General features: G+C 36.4%; 1 protein-coding gene across 3 annotated transcripts in view; it reads right to left on the bottom strand.

Moving 5' to 3' along the window:
• The window catches only part of LOC106877988 (multiple epidermal growth factor-like domains protein 8), a 695,248-nt gene that overhangs the window by 148,742 nt on the left and 526,099 nt on the right, over positions 1-20,407 (bottom strand). For all 3 annotated transcript variants that reach the window (XM_089356139.1, XM_089356136.1, XM_089356146.1), the window contains exon 25: positions 19,921-20,122. In XM_089356139.1, coding sequence (XP_089212265.1) covers positions 19,921-20,122 — 202 coding nt within the window. The remainder of the gene's footprint in view (positions 1-19,920; positions 20,123-20,407) is intronic.

Consider the following 20,407-nt stretch of genomic DNA (forward strand, 5'->3'; position numbering starts at 1 on the left):
TATTAATTACAGTAATTAACCTAAGTAAATGGCAATACATAATATAATTTATAAAGTAATAAAAGATTAAATTACGTGATTAAATGGATTTGCAATAAATACATATTTAAATTCTTATCTAAACTAAATCAGAATAATCCTTCAGAAAAAACGTGCGTCCTTATATATTACTTTATGACATAAAGGTATATTAATAAAAGTTGAAGTCAATATTAGACAGAATATAGAAGTAAAGTGCGAGTAGAAAGCGAATATATTAAAGTATGCTTCTAGATAAAGAATAGAATGATTCAAAACTGGATTTGAGAGAGATATACAAAGGGAAGTAACCATGTATTTTACTTTATTATATTACTTATGAAAACCAGATTGTTAGTATATACGTAAATATAATGTAAACTATATGAATATAACTGTTCTTGGAGTAGAACAATCTGTACTTACTTGAGAAGGAAAGAGTGTAGAACCAGCTAGCATTGGAGTTAGTTATAATTATTATTATAGATAATATTATTATTATTATTGTTATTATTATTATTATAAAAATTAATATTATTATTATTATCAATATTATTATTATTATTATTAATATAATTATTATGTAGGAGTTGGATATATGTGATAATAATAATGTTGTTTTCCACGTACTACAGGCACAAGTGCCAGTGAGGCAACGCTGGTTACGATCACGCTTGAATGGTGCTATTTATGTGCCACTGGCACAGGGGCCACACAGTGGCCCTGGCAACGATCATGCTTGGATGATGCTCTTAGCGCTCCACTGGCATGGATGCCAGTAATTTTATACATGCCTTACTTAGGGCCCATGCAGTAGCATGGGCCATAACAATTTTCAACTTCTTGCCTATTGCGAGCCTGGAGCAATAACTTATCTCTTACACTATTTCAGTATCACAAGTCAAAAGTGAAACAATAATATATCTATTGTAATGAGATAATACTTTCAGTTTCAATACTTTCACTATTAAAAGTGAAACTATTATCTCACATATATACACGCATACACACACACATCTATCTATCTATCTATCTATCTATATATATATATATATATATATATATATATATATATATATATATATAAATTTAAATAGGAGCTATAACGCGATCCTTTGTAAAGACTTTTTTAATGACCTATGAACATTTCGATGCAATATCCCGACTCACTCCTGTAAGTTATAAAATATGGAATATTGTATCTCTTCAGGGTCAGATTTAATTAATTCATAGCAGACAGTAAATAACAGACAACATTAAAAGTTGTCTTTTAAATTACATGTGTATAAACAGGTTGAAATGACATGAAACATATTGACATTGCATACAATATCGGTTAAGAAAACCGTTACATAGTAAAGTAAGTAAGTAAGTAGTGTTGTTAAATTAAGATATTAACCTAGGATGTTAAGTAGCGAAAGAGTAAGGGACGCTGTAAATTTCAATAACGACCGTTGGACTTTTGAAAGTAAATAAAACGAAGAAAGAAAATAAACTGCTACATATTATAATAAAAAAATATATTTATAAATTAATGGTCAAAGAGAGGTAAATCTAGTAATATAGTAATAGTAATATCTTAGGAATAGCTGTAAACAACAAGTACAAAGGGTTAAGAATAGATTAGCCAGATTTTTTCGCCGAATGGGAATGCGTATAATTTTTGAAGATGATACATCTTTAGCTAATTTTCTAGACATAACATTAGACCTGCATAATTAAACATATAGACCATACCATAAGCCTTCTACTAACCTGAAATACATCAGTAAGTTTAGTAATCACCCCAAATCAATAACCGATAATTTGGTTAAGAATATATCACTAAGATTATCTAACCTATCGGCAAATACCTATGTTTTCAAAAATGAGGCAAAATTCTATAACTCTGCCTTATCTAGAGCGGGTTATAAAGAAAAGGTATGCTATATTAAACCAGATTCTGATTCCCCTAAGACAGGTGAAAATTGTAGCAATATTAATAATAACACTAATAATAATAATATTATCATCGTAAAAAAGAATAAAGGTAAACCACAATACCCTAGACATGAATCCAATCCTAACAGAGGTAGAGTAAAATTCTTTAGGAATAGTAGTAATCGTTATAATACCAAAAATGAGGATAATTTATGGTTCGTTATTCCATTGGTAAACAAATTAAATCAAACTTAGTTATCCTGTTCAGGAATGAAGTTAGTAGTAATTTTCCCAAAAACTCGCATTACTACAAAGTCATAAACGCACATAAGGTAAGATTTGGCTTTTCTAATACCAAGAATTTGACACAAATTATCGCTGCCCATAACTTGAAACTATTAAGCTCTAATTTTATTGAAGAGTCTAGTAATATAAATATAGGTAATAATCTGAATTTTCCAGGTGAGACAGTTATAGATAATCAACAAAAATAATAGTACCAATATTAATAATAACAATAAAATAGTAATATCTGAACTTAATCCTACTAGAATTAAATTCCTACGTGGAAATGCAAAAATTAAAAATACTGTATACAAGTGTAATGTTTTAACCAAAAATGGAATTAAGATTTATATTGGTTTGTCTTCGCTTGAAATCTTGAAAAGAATATCGAATCATTATTCTCATTTAAAGATAGAAAGAAACAAAATAGCATGGCACTTAGTAGTTTAATTTGGCAACTTTAGGACTAAAATAAGGAGTATTCTTTAGAATGGTCAATTATAGGAAAACCGTTCCCTTACGACAAGGGTAAAGATTTTTGTTCCCTCTGTAAATTAGAATTGTATTTCATACTTTTTTCTAAGGGTGACCTAGTTAACAAAATCACATATAGAGCTTTCAGATGTCTACATATGAATAAACATACGTTTTTATTTCTTTAATCTATTTTGGAGAGGTTAGTTAACTACATACTAGGATATTATTTTAACTTGGTTTAACTTTAACTACATACAGGGATATTATATTAAATTTGTTTAGCTTTAATTTCATATAACCTTTTCACATATGTACAATGGTAAGTTTGGTTTCTATTTTATTGAAGTTTCTCTTATAATTCTTTGTATAGATGACATCGAAATTTTGGTTGACTGCTTGCTTTATCGTTCTAATCCTTTCATTTATTTAATCTTATTATTACTAAGTTAATATATATTTAAGATTTCGATGGTTGCTATTTGAGTGTAACCTAATTTAGTTTTACTTTGTAATTTATTATTTATAATCTCTTATTTATCTTCATTACATATCCTTTATTTGCCTCATAAATATTTTTTTTTTAAATCAACATAACGATTTGATAAGATGACTGATTTATTTAGATTCTATAAATATATATTATTTTGCCAGATTTACCTCTCTTTGACCATGGATAAAAAAATTTTTTTTTATGTTAACTTTAACTTTATTCTTATTTTAGTATATTACAGATAAAACTTTTTAAGTGAGTTGGGTGTTTTTTTCTCAAGTATCTAATGAATTATTTGATATAATGGTGTCATTTTCATCTACCTACTTTACATCATAATAGTTACTTAAGTTTTCATTTATATGTATATGTGAGATAGTAACGATTACATTGTAATATTTGTTTACTTTTTACTTTATCGATTAAATCCATTCCTGCTTTTGATATTAATTCTACATCCAGCTGTAGAAACTCTGCCAAATCAGATTGGAGCCTGGTGTAGCCATCTGGTTCATCAGTCCTCAGTCAAATCGTCCAACCCATGCTAGCATGGAAAGCAGACGTTAAACGATGATGATGATGATGTTGATGATATATATATCTGTAAATATATGTGACACTTATTCGGTAGCCATGATAAAACTCCGAGTTTCGGATGCTGGGGTGGGAGCCCACGCCAACATCTCTTCAGTCATCTGGCCATTGAAAATTTCTGTGAAAAATGACCGTTAAACAAAGGGAAATTACTGTGTGGTTGACCGTCATTAAGACAAAAGAGCTAATAGACTGCTAAGTAAGGGGAGGGGGTAAAAGTAAGGGAGTAGAAGAGTCTATAGGTTCGCATAAGCGCACCAATCCATACATTCGCTTATATTTATATACTAAACCACCTTGCTTTAAACACACATGCTCACCACATACACATCAAAAACTATACTAGATGTAAACACACACATGCTCACCCACATAATCGCCAAAAACTATACATATATGTACATATGCATATATATACACACATACACACCCACACTCACACACACACAACAGCCCTGCACCCATACACATGCATGCAAAAAAAAATTTTTATAAGGCTAAAAGCAAAAAACAGTGTGGGAAATCTATAAGGTTAAAACGCGTCTAAACTGCGCATATTTTTGCATGCACACACATATATCTATATACACACATACCCGCACACATTCACAAGCGCGCACATAAGGTTCCATGTACGTGTCTATAGATGCACAGGAAAAAAAAACAGGGTGGAGGGGAGAAAACAGAAAAATATGTATGGAAAAAATACAAAACATTAACTCTATAATTATGTAAAAAATTAAAAAATATATAAAAAATATAAAATCCAAGTAAAAAGTATAGGAGGGTAAAAAGCTTATACATAGACACAATATAGAAAGCAAATCCTATCAGTACAGTCCTATCAGCAAGTCCTATCAGTAAAAATATTTTTAAAATATATAAGAAATCTAAGTAAGAAGTATAAAGAGATAAAAAGCTTATACATAGACACAAAATAGAAAGCAAGTCCTATCAGTAAACTCAAGGGGACCAAAAACGTAGCAAATATCTGGCCACATGTGGACATGATCAGAAAAGTTCAGTCTTTGAATTTAGACATGTGGCAGGGTCTAAGCTACCTTTCCAGATGAGCCATCTTTCCATATCACATAGACCGCACCTTCCGCTGCCACTGGTGTAAGGTTTACACTTGGCTAAGATCTTCCAATGGATGTTGTAATTGACACCTTTATCTTTTAAAGACCATATATGACTGGATAATTTGGTCATTTTTCTTTTGTCCCAGTGCCTGTAACTCAAAGTGTGATTATTGAACCTGGCCTTGAAATTACCCTCCGTGAGGCCCACGTATTTCTTCGTGGAAACTGTGTCCTTAGTGGATACAGAGTCCATGGTGGCCTCATAAATGATGGTTTCAGACATGCAAGCTCCAGTTAGCAGGCACAAGTTTTTATCTTTGCATGAACAGCTGGCTTCATATTGTGGCTTTTGTGTGTTGTGTGCGATTATGTTTTTAAAATTAGCAGTTGAGCTGAAACTGATTTTTAAGTTACGTCTGTTGAAGATCTTTCTATAATTACGGTTAACTGGAAAGTGTCTGTCTATCAGTGCCAAGAGGTACTTTACTTGCCTATATTAAAGGTCACTTCGGGTGAGTAGGGGTGTGTGAACCAGATGGTTTTCCTATTCCTATGCTTTCTTCTCTTTGTTACTGGACTGGTGGCAGGTGTATAGGTTATTTCCTCATTAAAACCACTATCTTTTAGAGCCTTATTATATACTGGGGAAACGCTATTAAAAATGTCCCTATCAGAGGAGAGGCTAGAGATTCTTTTACTAATGTTTTTAACTAAATTTTTAAACATTATGGAGGGATGGCAGGAACCCACATTCATGTAACTAAGTCTATCGTTGGGCTTCCTATAAGGTTTATAAATATTCTTATTTAGATCTAGGTAATTGACAACCGTCAGGTTGGTATCTGTAGTTATGCTAAGACCGAAGGTTTTCATCAAATGGATAATATCCTTCCTGAACCGATCCTGTCCTGGTCCATTGGTATTAGCGGTTAAAGCTAGGGCATCATCTTTGTAAATTGTGAAGTGTAAGTCAGGAAAAGTTTTGCCCAATGTATCTAGTAGGAATAATCCAATAAGATCGCATATGCCTGCTCCATCATATGACCCCATGCTCACATCGAAAGCACCCTCTGTATTGGTAGTCTTGACCCACTCTGCGTTCTCGCTGAAGAGTAAAGTCTTTCTAGCATGGAAGATTATGTCTTTATCCTGTGTGCTGATTTCTATGAATCTGCTTGCAAAGGTAAGGGCTTTATCTAGCAGTTCTTTAGAGATAGAAGCATAAAAATCGACAATATCGAACTGCATGAATCTCGCTTTATTCTTATTCTTAATAGCTTTAGACCAGTCAACGACTATTGGACCATTGTACTAACCTAGTGGCTTTCCTGACTTCTGCATTGATTTTCCCTAAAATTTCTTTACTTATAATGTCAAGTTCTGATTTAGCTGGGTTACTAAACATACATTTAGGATTAGATAGGAAGATCTTTTTATGGTCTTTGATAGTTATAAAGGCCTCTTTTCTGGGGAGGACCTCTATTTTTTTTATCTAATTTGAGTCTGGCGGCGATATTGCTAGCTTCTTTATTAATATATCGTTATAGGTTTGTGGTCTAGCCTTGGTGTAATTGTTGATGATGCTGTTATGTAGGAGTTGTGAATATGTGCTGTTCTCTACTAAGTATAAGTTCTTGGTTTTATCGGAAAAAAAGTGCCTTTTCTTTGAAATTTTTTGTGTTTTTTACCTTTAGCCCTATAAAAAAAATTTTTTTGCGTGCATGTGTATGGGTGCAGGGTTGCTGTGTGCGTGTGAGCATGTATGCGTGTATATATGTGCATATGTACATATATGTATAGTTTTTGGCGAGTATGTGGGTGAGCATGTGTGTTTAAAGTGAGGGTGGTTTGGTATATAAATATAGGCGAATGTACGGATTGGTGCACTTATGCGAACCTATAGACTCTTCTACTCCCTTACTTTTACTTAGCGGTCTATAGCTCTTTTGTCTTAATAACGGTCAACCACATAGTAATTTCCTTTTGTTTAACGGTCATTTTTCACAGGAATTTTCAATGGCCAGATAACTGAAGAGATGTTGGCATGGGCTCCCACCCCAGCATCCGAAACTCGGAGTTTTATCATGGCTACCAAATAAGTGTCACATATATTTACAGATATATATCATCATCATCATCATCATCATCATCATCGTTTAACGTCTGCTTTCCATGAACAATTTGACTGAGGACTGACGAACCAGATGGCTACACCAGGCTCCAATCTGATTTGGCAGAGTTTCTACAGCTGGATGCCTTTCCTAAAGCCAACCATTCTGAGAGTGTAGTGGGTGCTTTTACGTTCCACCGGCACGAAGGCCAGTCAGGCCGTACTGGCAATGGCCACACTCAAAATGGTGTATTTTACATGCCACCTGCACAAGAGCCAGTCTAGCGGCACTAGCAACGTTCTCGCTCGAAAATCTTTACACGTGCCAGAAAAGCGACGCTAGGCACAGGTGCCATCATGATTTCGCTTTCGCTTGCCCCAACAGTTGAAATTTACAGATAAGCAAAAGACGATAACGGGTGTATAAACAACAAGCAGGTGTATTAGTTTGATGCTTGGGAAGGTGAGAAAGTCTTTTGTGTTTTGAGCCTATGCTCTTCAACAGAAAGGAAAACGAGGAAATAAAAATACTTTTGGAGTTGGCGGTCAGTCATATATATATATATATATATATATATATATATATATATATATATATATATATATATATATAGACAGATAGACACATATATGTACACACACATATCTATACATACATATAAACATATACACATACACAGTAGAAACAGCTGTAAACTAATGAAGCTCATCACATAACATTTTACAGTCTATACTCATATAACATCGTTCTAGATGATGCATATATTGAGTTCTACACCAGGTAATTAGTTTCACTATGCCTAAGCAAAATGATTTATCATCATCATTTAACGTCCGTTTTTCATGCTAGCATGGGTTGGACGTTTTGACTGGGGTCTGGGAAGCCAGGAGGCTGCACCAGGCTCCAGTCTGATCTGGCAGTGTTTCTACAGCTGGATGCCCTTCCTAACACCAACCACTCCGTGAGTGTAGTGGGTACTTTTTATGTGCCACCGGCACAGGGGCCAGAGGAGGCTGGCAATGGTCTAGATCAGTTGGTGCTTTTTACATGCCACTGACACAGAAGCCAGTCGAGGCAGCGCTGGCATCTGCCACGTTCGGATGGTGTCTTTTACATGCCACCAGTACGGGTATCACAATTTTCATTTGATTTTAATTTTGATGTTGATGTACTTGACTCAATATCTGTTCAAGCACAGTAGGTCTCCCTACGATCCAAGGTAAGCACAGCAGGTCACCCTACGATCCAATATATATTCATATGCATATATATGTATATGTACACACACACACACACATATATATATATATATATATATATATATATATATATATATATATATATATATATATGTATGTACACACACACACACACACACATATATATATATATATATATATGTATGTATGTACACACACATACATTCCTAACTACATACATATATGCATGCACATACATATACATATGGTGAACTTCTTTAAGTTTCAGTCACCCCACTCTACTCACATACACACATATTTTATGTGTTTCAGTCATTAGACTATGGCTATGCTTAGGCACAGCCTCAAAATTTTTAGTCAAATGAATTTACCTCAGCACGTATTCTTGAGTCTTGCACTTATTCCACCAGATTCGTTTTCCTAAACCACTTATTTATGGGGTTGTAAACAAACCAACACTGGTTGTCAAGTGGTTGTGGTAGACAAATAAAAATGGAAATACACACACATACACACAAATATATATTTATATGATGGGATTCTTTCGTTTTCTGTCTATCAAATCCACTCACAAGCCTTTGGTCAGCACAGGGCTATAGCAGACGACACCTACACAAAGTGTAACACAGTGGGACTGAACCTATAGCCATGTGGTAGAGAAGCAAATTTCTTACTACACAACCATAGACACACACGCACACACAGCTACATAAATGTGTGTGAATGCATTATCATTTACTTGGAAAAAAGGAAGGTAAGTTTCAGAAAGGCAAGTATGAAAAGAATGAACATAAAAGAAAGAAAAAGAAAATGAAAAAATATATATATATAAAATTTATAAATGTTACGAGAGCGATAATATTTTGAAAACAAAAGAGTTTAATACTTAATTTCACATATACGTGTGTGTGTGTGTGTGTGTATGTGTGTGTGTGTGTGTGTGTGAGAAATTGATGAAATAAATTTATGATAATTTACAATAATAATATAGTTTCATTTCAATTAAAATACCAACAACTTCAAACCACAACATCTCATAACAGTTCACCTGATTTAGCATCTCTGACCGTCACTCACTCCCACTCTGTTTGTTGTTTTAACTCCCGTCATCCAGCATAACCAATGGTAAAATACACTGCATTTTACCATACATAGGATTTGTTAAGCATTATGAACAAGTTGGTAGTGGGTGTGGGTGCTCTGAAAGTGTAGCTGCTAGAATAAGAATAGCCTGGGCAAAGTTCAGAAAGTTCCTACCTCTGCTGGTGACAAAGGGCCTCTCGCTCAGAGTAAAAGGCAGACTGTATGACGCATGTGTACAAACAGCCATGGGCCGTGACTACTGAGGACATGTGTAAGCTTGCAAGGAATGAAGCCAGTATGCTCCGATGGATGTGTAATGTCAGTGTGCATACTCGACAGAGTATAAGTGGCTTAAGAGAAAAGTTGGACCTAAGAAACATCAGATGTGATGTGCAAGAGAGACGACTGCACTGGTATGGTCATGTGGTACAAATGGATGAGGATAGCTATGTGTAAAAGTGTCACACCCTAGCGGTAGAGGAAAACTGTAGAAGAGGTAGACCCAAGAAGACCTGAGATGAGGTGGTGAAGCACGACCTTCGAACATTGGGCCTCACCGAGGCAATGTCAAGTGACCAAAACCTTTGAAAATATGCTGTGCTTGAGAAGACCTGGCAAGCAAAGGGAGACCATAACCTGTGGCCTATGCCAATGGTGTAACCAGCCCACTTAGGCATAACTTTCTTTCTTTCATGGGACACTAAACTCTGCTTTTGAAAACCTGTTGAGGCAAGTGAAATCAGAATCAAATTCGATGACAGCACCACATGACTGGCATCCATGCTGGTTGAGTGCTAAGAGCACCACCTGAGTGTGATCGTTGCCAGGGCTGGTAACTTACCCCTGTGCCGGTGGCATGTAAATAGCACCATTCGAGCGCGGTTGTAACCAACGTCGCCTTACTGGCACTTATGCCAGTGGTACATGGAAAACAACATTTGAGCGAGGGCGTTGCCAGTGCCACCGAACTGGCTCATGTGCAGGTGACACATAAAAACACCATTTGAGCGTGACCGTTGCCAGTACCGCCTGACTGGCCCTTGTGCCGGTGACACGTAAAAGCACCCACTTCACTCTCAGAATGGTTGGCGCTAGGAAGGGCATCCAGCTGTAGAAACTATGCCAGATCAGATTGGAACCTGGTGCAGCCATCTGGCTCACCAGTCCCCAGTCAAAACATCCAACCCATGCCAGCATGGAAAGCAGACGTTAAACGATGATGATGATTATGATGATGATGATGATGATATACATATAAATATATACACCGGATTAAGCACATAAATGCGAAACAAGGTGGAAAAAATAGTACTCGAATACCAGAGGTAGAGTAATATGCTCTATTAAAAAGCAGCAAAAATATCACTAAAACTGTTACTCAGAGTTTCACGTTCCTGTTTGTCAGAGAGTTTTGCTTAGAATGGAGCAAGATAAAGTTATATGCAGAAATACAATTATTTTGATAGATATACATTGGAAAATGGTTTTGTTTCATTGGTCCTTTCAACTAACAGCCTTTACAATAACCAGTTGCATGAAATAACAAATTGCGGTTTGAAATCATATTATTATAAAAATCGAAGAAAACCTTAAATCAAAAATAGCTTATAATGAAGGGAAAGACCTCAATACCCAGGGTTTAATAAATTAAAAAATATATCCATTTAAAAAAATGTTCATGTTAGATCACATATACATTTATCAACATATACACATACGAAACAATCTATAATATATGTATATACACTAAACATACAGACACAGGCACGTGGCTACATACATATACAGACATATATATAAGCAAGATATATATACAAATGCATATATATGTATGCACACAAACATATGCACGCGCACAAAATTTCTTGGTGTGTGCTTATACAAGTTAATTGTTACAGGCAAAAGAAAAGTTGGATACTTTGTATCTAAAAATTAGATACTTTATTCAGCTCGCGAAACAAACACATAGAAAAATGCACTCATAAAATTACATGTATCTCTACATAAATACAAACATACACACATATAGATACGCATACAAATTCATGAAAAATATGTATGCAAATACATGCCCACATATAAATCTATATACAAATATACATACACATATATGTATATATATATATATATCTATAACTATAGTATAGCTGAGATTGTGAGTGTGTGTGTGTGTGTGTGTTGCATCTATAGAAATCCACATTTTCCACTTTTTCGTAAAAACTTTTAGATCAATGGAATTTTCTCGATGTGAATTTTCCAATGCAGTAATTAGATTTTTTAAATTTCGTTTACTTTGTGTGATTTAAGGGAGATTTTGCTGTTGTTTCTAGCAACTTTTATATTTCTTCCCTTCTACCTGGAACGGCATTCTTACACACATGCTCAACATATAATACAGAGAGTAAGAGTAAAAGAGGGAGAGAGAGAGAGAGAGAAAGTGATACATACAAAGTCATAGATTAAACTTTCCTCTCAGTATTCTTTACCTATTTTTCATAACATTGATACGTAAAAACACACACAACCACACATACGTGATCTGTGACAACAACATACACATTGCTCTCGTTCTCTATTCATTTCTCCCCCTCTTCCTCTCTCGCTCTCTCAAATGCATACACGTGCATGTAAACACAATCATTCACAAAAATATAACTCATGTTCGTCAATGTGGCATAACTACAGAGTTGTACCTGCCGACTTTGGAAGTCATAACCTTCAGAAAAATGAATATTTTTTAATGAAATTTTCTAAGCATATATTATTTATTATGTAGATTCCGAATATACAAAACTTTTCGGTGAAAGTGTTTTGGGAGAGGGTGGGGGCCAATTTTCGGAAATTCCACTTAAATTCCTCTTAACTTCCAGGAAAATGAATATTTTTTCATGAAATTTTCTACAAATATACCTTGACGTATGTACATTTTGAGCATGTAGGAATTTTGAAGGAAAGAACTGCAGGTTATTTCTGAGAAATGTTCCCCACTCGGTGGTGTTTTGGAGCAAGTCGTCCATATTTGTTTCATTTTTCTCTATTATGTGTGTATGTGCATCCGTAGATTTCTAATGAAGTAACAGGAAGTGAAGAGAAGCCATCATAAGAAAACTTTTAACTACCTCTATTCCTTTCTCTCCCCCTCTCTACCTCTTCCTCTCTCAAATGCATACACGTGCAAGTACACAATCATTCAGTAAAATATAACTCATGTTCGTCAATGTTTTGTAAATATACCACGATTTTCACTAGGGTGTTAGGGTTAGGGTTTTAGGGTCAGGGTTAGGGTTTAGGTTTAGGGTTTAGGGTTAGTGTTAGGGTTAGGGTTTAGATTAGTGTTTAGATTAGTGTTACGGTTTTAGGGTTTTATGGTTAGGGTTAGGGTTTAGGGTTAGTGTTAGGATTAGGGTTGGGTAATCATGCGGGTGTTAATCTGAAAAATTACAGATATGTGAAAAGTACTGACCCTGCTATCTATTATAACTTTTGTTGTCCTGTTTAATATGTACATAGATTATGCCTCCAAAGAAGAGAGTTTGCTGGGGAAAGAAAGCAACCGGTTTAAAATGACAGCAACAGAATGCAGCAATTCACCACATTCCAGAAGCTACTTTGAACATAATGCAAAATGGTGCATCAACATCTTCTGCCCAATCAGATAGAATTCTGGCAAAACTGTGTAGCAACAGATCGCCAGCAATTGCTTCATCACAATTTGCCGTCCTAGCCCTGCGAAAAGGGATTACCCTGCTATGTATAATCAGGGCAGCGCAAAAAGTTGTTTTGCACAAGCGTTTCTATGGCCAATTAGACGGATGAAATTTACGTACGCTTAATAATTTTACGCAAAACAGCCTTCAGACTTTCCCTATTAATTTCATCGTATTTTGAATTATGAACATACATCATAAGGGTTTTTTTGTTGGAAGGCTTTCCTTTTTAGTTGATTTTCACCTAGGAAGACTTATCGTAGATGGCATAATAAGTCACACCTGGACAAGGTCGGGTTATACTGCTAGTATATATATATATATATATATATATATACACACACACACATACACACACATATATACACGTACACACACATACATACATACATATACACACATACATACATATACACACACACATACCTACAATACACATAAATATATAGAGATATATCTTCACATCAAGATAAATAACATATATATGCAAACAATTTTAAAAAACTGTCTGGTATGTATAATATTCAAATGTTAAAATAAGGAAACTGCAAAATAAATTGGTATAACGTAATTAAATACTTGAGTAAACAATAAAAATAAAACAGTCGAAGGCTTTCTTAAAAGTGAAGTCGAAATATGCACTAGCATTGCAATATTATTGCAATACAAAATAACTATAATGTGTAAAGTCAAATTCAAATGTGACAGTCAAAATTTTTCGAAAGTCAAAAAGTTTTACCCATGCAGTATTTTATCGGTTGAAGTTTTAAACCTCAAAGCATGCCTACAGGAATTTAAAAGCTCACATCTTTGGTTTAAAGCATGTTTATCCTGGAACAAGATGAAGAACTTTTCTGAAAGGCAAAATTACATTTCATAGGTCTGTATGATGTTTGTATGATGATGCTTTTTGTAGAATTTCTCAGGTTACATTGAAAGGACAGGTGTTATTCTCTTTCAATTCCCAGACATGTTTTGCAAGACTAGTTGCTGTCCTATCCTCAGGGTATCGGAAAGAATTTCAGTGGTAATAGAATGGAGTCTTGAATGAATTTTCTGAAGCCCCTGTGTATGTTTAATGTTCTTGTAAGCCATGTACTTGCACTTTAGGTCTATAAACAATTCCTTTTTCAAGACATTTACCTTCTAACGGACAGCAAGTCTAACCTTTGAAGTTGCAGTTCCTCAGATTAGATCCGGCACTGTAGCTGTTCGTAATAATTTTCATGTTATACTTGTTGACTAAAGTTTTTGCAACACGAATAGCTAACCTTCAGTGTTCTCCAATTAAAAATTCTATAGAACTTATGAAAATGCTTAGAAACTAATTTTAAGAATTCCCTGCCTATATTAGTTTTTAGAGCAATATTAAATGTGGGGTTAAACCACAAAACTTTCCTAGTTCTAGTTCTACGTGGTCTATTATATATGTGTGAGTGTGTGTGTGTGTGTGAGTGTGTGTGTGTGAGTGAATATATATATATATATATATATATCTCAACACTCATTGTTATGTCTTCTTCCTTATTCACACACACACACATATCTGTGTGAAGATAATGAAGTTGATACATTAAAAACTCAAAACACATTGGACAATCGCTGACGTGGTCGATGACAGTACCGCTTGATTGGCACTCGTCCCAGTGGAACGTTAAAAGCACCATCTGAGCGTGATCGTTGCCAGGGATGCAAACTGGCTCCCATGCCACTGGCACATGAAAAGCACCATTCGAGCATGATTGTTGCTAGCGTTGCTTTACTGGCACATGTGCCGGTGGCACATGAAAAACAACATTCGAGTATTGTCGTTGCCAGTACTGCTGGACTGGCTCCCATGCAGGTTGCATGTAAAAAACACATTTTGAGCATGGTCGTTGCCAGAACTGCCTGACTGGCCTTCATGCCGGTGGAACGTAAAAGTACCCACTACACTCTTGAAGTGGTTGGCTTTAGAAAGGGTGTCCAGCTGTAGAAACTTTACCAGATCAGATTGGAGCCTAGTGCAGCCTTCTGGCTTGCCAGTCCTCAGTCAAACTGCCCAACCCATGCCAGCATGGAAAGCGGACTTTAAACGATGAAGATGATGATGATATATATAGATTCAAGGTGAATATAGTACTTAAGTTTAGGCACCAGAATTAAGTATGATATTATCCATACAATTTCAAAATAAGGTGATTAAAATCAAAATAAGCAAGAAGGATATCCAAAGTTAATGCAATACGATCGTTTCATGCGACTCCATTTATTTAAGCAATGTGAACATTACATCACATGTAAAATGCAGAGCAATCGTCAGCTGCACAAAGATATAGAAATTTACTGAAATTACATTTCAACAGAAGGACATATCTTTATAACTACATTTAAACTCTCCAAGTAGAAAGGAAGAATACAAAACACCATTTTGACTTAGCCAGACCATACAAGTTAGTGAATAATTCTAAACAGATTTCTAACTGTCACTGATTTTATTTGTTTTTTTGTTTCTGATATATGGATCATCTTATCAGACCTAGTGATTCAAAGCTTAAGAGGATACCAGCATATATATATATATATATATATACACCTTATAGCCGAAGGCCGAGCAAAGCCTTGTAAGTGGATTTCGTACATGGAAACTGAAAGAAGGCTGTCATATATATATATATATATATAGAAATATATATATATACAGTGAGAATTTACAAAAAAACAAAAGACGAAGACGGGTATGTAAACAATAAACAGATGTATTAGTTTAATGCTAAGGAAGTGAGAAAGTCTTTCATGTTTCGAGCCTACGCTCTTCGAAAGAAAGGAACACAGAAATAAACAGGGAGAGAAAATAGAAAAAGGTTTAGTGGCCAGCGATCTATCATGGTGAATGCCAAACAGAGGGGTCACACAGGAGAGCTAGGAAGAAGGGGAGATAATAAAGTTGTGGTGATCCCAAAATGAAGGTGCATGTCCGTGTGTATGCGTGTGTGGAAGGGGGCTGGTGACACTCACATGTGCGTGTATAGGTGTGTGGATGATGGTGTAGGTGCTGCGAAGTGGTCAGTGTTAGTGTATATGCTGGAAAGTGGTCAATGCTAGTGTGTGCCGGGTGGTGTGATGTGGTGATGTTGAGTGTGGGGGAAGCAAATGTGGGGTCTAAGGGATGGGGTGGAGTGGGGGTGGGATGGGATGTATAGGGATGGTGGTGTTGGAATGTGTAGGGGTGGGGTAACAAGGGAGGGGGTCACAATGAAAGGAGAAGGTGAGTAGGAGTGAAGAGAGGAAGTAGGTGCCACAGCAAGAGAGGTGAGGTGGATGGGAGGAAGAGAGAGAGAGAGAGGAGGGTTAGATGAAGAGGGGAGGAGAGTTGAGCCCATGTGGCGCAAAGGAATGAAGAGAGATTAATCCCTGCTCACAGCAAAGACAGGAGTCTGGATGGCCCTTGTGAAAGGACAATCTGAACACAGACAGGTGTTTTACAGAGTGATTGGTAGAGCAGAAATGGTGCAAGACCAAGGTGTCGTTGCCAAGTCGAATGTCTCAGAGGTCTTCCACGAACCGGTCAGCCAAGCAGCATCCCGTTTGACTGATGTATAGAGAAAGACAGAGAGAGCAGGAGGTGTGGTAAATGATGTTGCTAGAAGTGCAGGTGAAGGGGTCAGTGATATGATAGTGTCAATGATGGGTACCTGTGAGGAGGGTGGTGTTGGAGGTAAGGGCAAGTGCAGCAGCATAGGCAGGAGCAGGGGAATGAGCCGGGTTGGGAGGTTGGGTGAGGGAAGAAGCTGTGGACCAAGAGGTCTCGTAGGTTGTGGGCTCATTTGAAGGAGGGGAGGGGTTGGTTAGGGAAGACGTGCGAAGTGGAGGGGTTGGACTGGAGTCACCAGAAGGCTCGGAGAATGGTGCGTTGGAGAGGTAGGGTGGTGGGGTGGTAGGTGAGGGGAGACGGGTGACAGCGAGGTAGGTGCGGGGGAGAGAGCAGATGCACAGTCCACAGAACATGTTCTGGCAAGGGCAGTGTGGATAATGGTGAGGGGATATCCACATAGCATGAAGTGGTGAGCCATAAGTTGAAACTGAGTCTCGAAGTCATGGTTGTCACTGCAGAGCTTGCGTAGACAGAGGAATTAGGAATAGGAGATGGAGAGCTTGGTGTGTTTAGGGTGGGAGGAGGAGAAGTTGAGGTATGAGTGTGAGTTTGTGTGCTTGTAGTGGATGGAGGTGGTGAGAGTGGAGTGTCGAGTAAGGCGACTGAGGTGCTGGAAATACTGCAGGAGAAGTGGAGGGCAGGATGGAAAGATTTGACAAAAGAGAGGAAGGAGTCTAGCTGTTCGTGGGGGAGTGAGGTTGCACCGTTACAGTCATCAATATAACGACCATATAGTTCAGGAGTGGGACCAGTGAAACTTGAGAATATTTGGGCCTCAACATAGCCAACAAACAGGTTCGCATAGTTGGGGCCTATTCTTGTGGGGTGCTGAAAAATACCTGGATTTGGGTAACAGAAAATACAGGAGGATCAGTTAATTATGATTTTATTCAACATATTCCCCTCTCAGATTCACACACTTATTGCAGTGGTCCTTCAATTTTTCCAAGCCCTGTAAGAGAACTCGAAAGGTTGGACCTCCAGTCAGGCCTTTCGTGATACTTTTAAAGCCAGAAACTTTGCAGCAACCCCTCATATATACAAAGACGTGTAGTGTATTATATATTGTTGGAATTTGAATGGAATTTCATGCACCCAGTAAATGCTATGGACACATAAGAGATACAGTTGAATCACAGGTAGGGTAACAAAGGGTGTCTTTGTATGTGGCAGATGTGCAGGAGCAATAAACACTAAGATCACACAGGAATCAGATTTTCTCAAATACTCAGGAAGCTTCCTAGATGTAGTACAGAGTTTTTGTTACATAGTTCTGCTCCATGGTAATGAGATGTCGGCTTTGAATACAGAGCATTTCTGAAGACTGGAGAAGAATGAAATTCGTATGCTCTGATGGATGTGCAACATCAGAGTGCATGTATAACAAAGTGCAAATATGTTGTAAGAAAAGTTAGGCATAAGAGAAGTCAAGTGATGCATGCAAGAGCTAAGACTACAATGGTTTGGGTATGTTATGCATATGAATGAAGGTCAGCTTCATAAAGAAATGCCAATCACTCACAGTGGATGGAACCTGCAGAAGACATGTGATGAAGTAGTGAGGGCTAACTCGGCATGACGAGTCTCACAAAGAAGATGACAATGGACCAAGATGTCTGGCAATGTGAGATTCTTGAGAAAATTTGCCCACCTCAGTGAAACTGAATTCTGGAAGCATTGAGTATTATGTGCTCTCCACCTACATGTAATATTAATTCATACTCCTACCCAAACTACATTTCTTTATGCACTATGCTTGTCTCTAGACCCACTGCTTCTGCAGCCCAATATCACTTTGTTATCTATCTCTCCTGTCCTGTTTTTGGCAACTCTATCATTTTTGATTTGCTGGCCTCCTATATATCTGCTTTCACCACTCACAATATTCCCTTTCTCCTCTCCTCTCCCCAACTCTCTTTTTGCACTCTTCTGAACTCCCTGTTCACTCACCCTGTCCAATCCTCAGTACCACTTCACTTACATTCACTTCTTTGTACCTCAAGGGTATGCCCTGGTATATCACCATCACCACCACCTCTCTTTCCAAGAGGAGTAGCTATGTATCTCCTCTATCATAGTTTAACTTCACATCATCTGGCACAAAGCCACCTCCCTCAATATCACTTACCCTCTCAGTTGATAGAGGTTTTTGCAAGTTACTTGGTGAACTTGATGGTGCTGGTCCCACATAAAAAGCAATTAGTACAATCTGTAAAGTGGTTGGCATTAGGAAGGACATCCAATCACAGAAATCTTGACAGTAGAGCCTGACACAGTTCTCTGGCTTGCCAGCTCCTGTCAAACCATCAAACTCATGCCAGCATGGAAAATGAATGTTAAATGATGATGATGATGATGATGATGATGATGATGATGATGATGATGATGATGATATATATAAACATGGATGTAAACATGGCTGTGTAGTTAAGAAACTTGCTTCCCAACCAAGTGGTCTTCAGTTTGGTACCACTGCATGACACCTTAGACAAGTGTCTTCTGCAGCTATCAGGTCATCCATAGCTTTTATCTTAAGATAAAAAAAAAAGAATAATAATGATAGCAGCAGGATTTTCCAAACTATTGCCAAGAACTGTTATGTTCATAATAAAATTTTTTTAAAATTAAATCTATACATAACCTGGCTCCTCTGGATCTGGAAATATGTGATGAAAATGACAATTGATAAAAACTGATAAAAACGACAAAGAAGTGAATGTAACCCAGGAATCTATACAGCCTCTGAAGGACAACATCACTGAAATTGGATGTTAATAAGTTGAATTTTAGAAATTTCAAAAGTAAATGGTATTAATTTTATCCTTGACTTAGCTACAACATTATCAAGTATCAAACTTCATTGTTACCTCTGCCAAATATTCATGCAGAGCAACTGAGAAATTTCAAATATTAACCATAGTAACTTTTTAGAACTTACACATCTTTACTCTCAGGACAGTCCTTCCTAAGCTAACATCTTGCTGGCAAAGATATAAACAAAATAGCTGAATGGAAGCAAACAATATTTCTTTCATGATGCATACTGTTTGATTTGTGCTTATTGTATATTGTTAATTGATAAAAAGACTTTTTTTTTTCAGAAATTGGTACTTGCATTTTCATGTATGTAAAGTTTTGAGCATAACAACCCTGATTCTCCCTCTCTTAACCAAAGAATTGATAAACCTGTGTGCTTAAGTGGTTTTGTGCATTTTGTATTGAATTAATCTTTCATCTTTTTTTTTATACATTATGTATTCAATTAATCCTTCCTATACTTGTTCAGAAATTCAACTTACCAGTGCGTGTCACTTGTCTTGTCCACATGCAATTCTTTGAGCTGTGGCATGAATGACAATTTACAGCTTTGCACACAATACCATCACAGTCAGACATATCAAGAAATTCAGCCTGTGATCGATTACAGGGATTTTGGGCACCACATTCCTGTTTTTGGTGAATACATTTACCAACTTTACAATGCTTGCACCATTTGCAAACCTGAAGAAAAAATTCCAAATAATTAATTCTCCAATAAGACAACAAAAAATTCATTACTCACAAATACACACATATATACTTTAAAGAATAAATTCAACTAAAAACTTAAATGTAATTAACATATAAGGGGTAAACATTTAATTCATACGTCTTTAAATATATACATTAAAAGGTAGAAAAGACTGACTTTTTGCTATATTAAATTTTCACATAATAAATTTCAGCCTTTTTGTACTGTATGAGCCTTAATTCACACCTTCTCCAGTAAATCCTACATGCATTCTT

This window comes from Octopus bimaculoides, chromosome 1 (genome assembly GCF_046866305.1).
Source record: "Octopus bimaculoides isolate indiv1 chromosome 1, ASM4686630v1, whole genome shotgun sequence".
Taxonomy (NCBI): domain Eukaryota; kingdom Metazoa; phylum Mollusca; class Cephalopoda; order Octopoda; family Octopodidae; genus Octopus; species Octopus bimaculoides.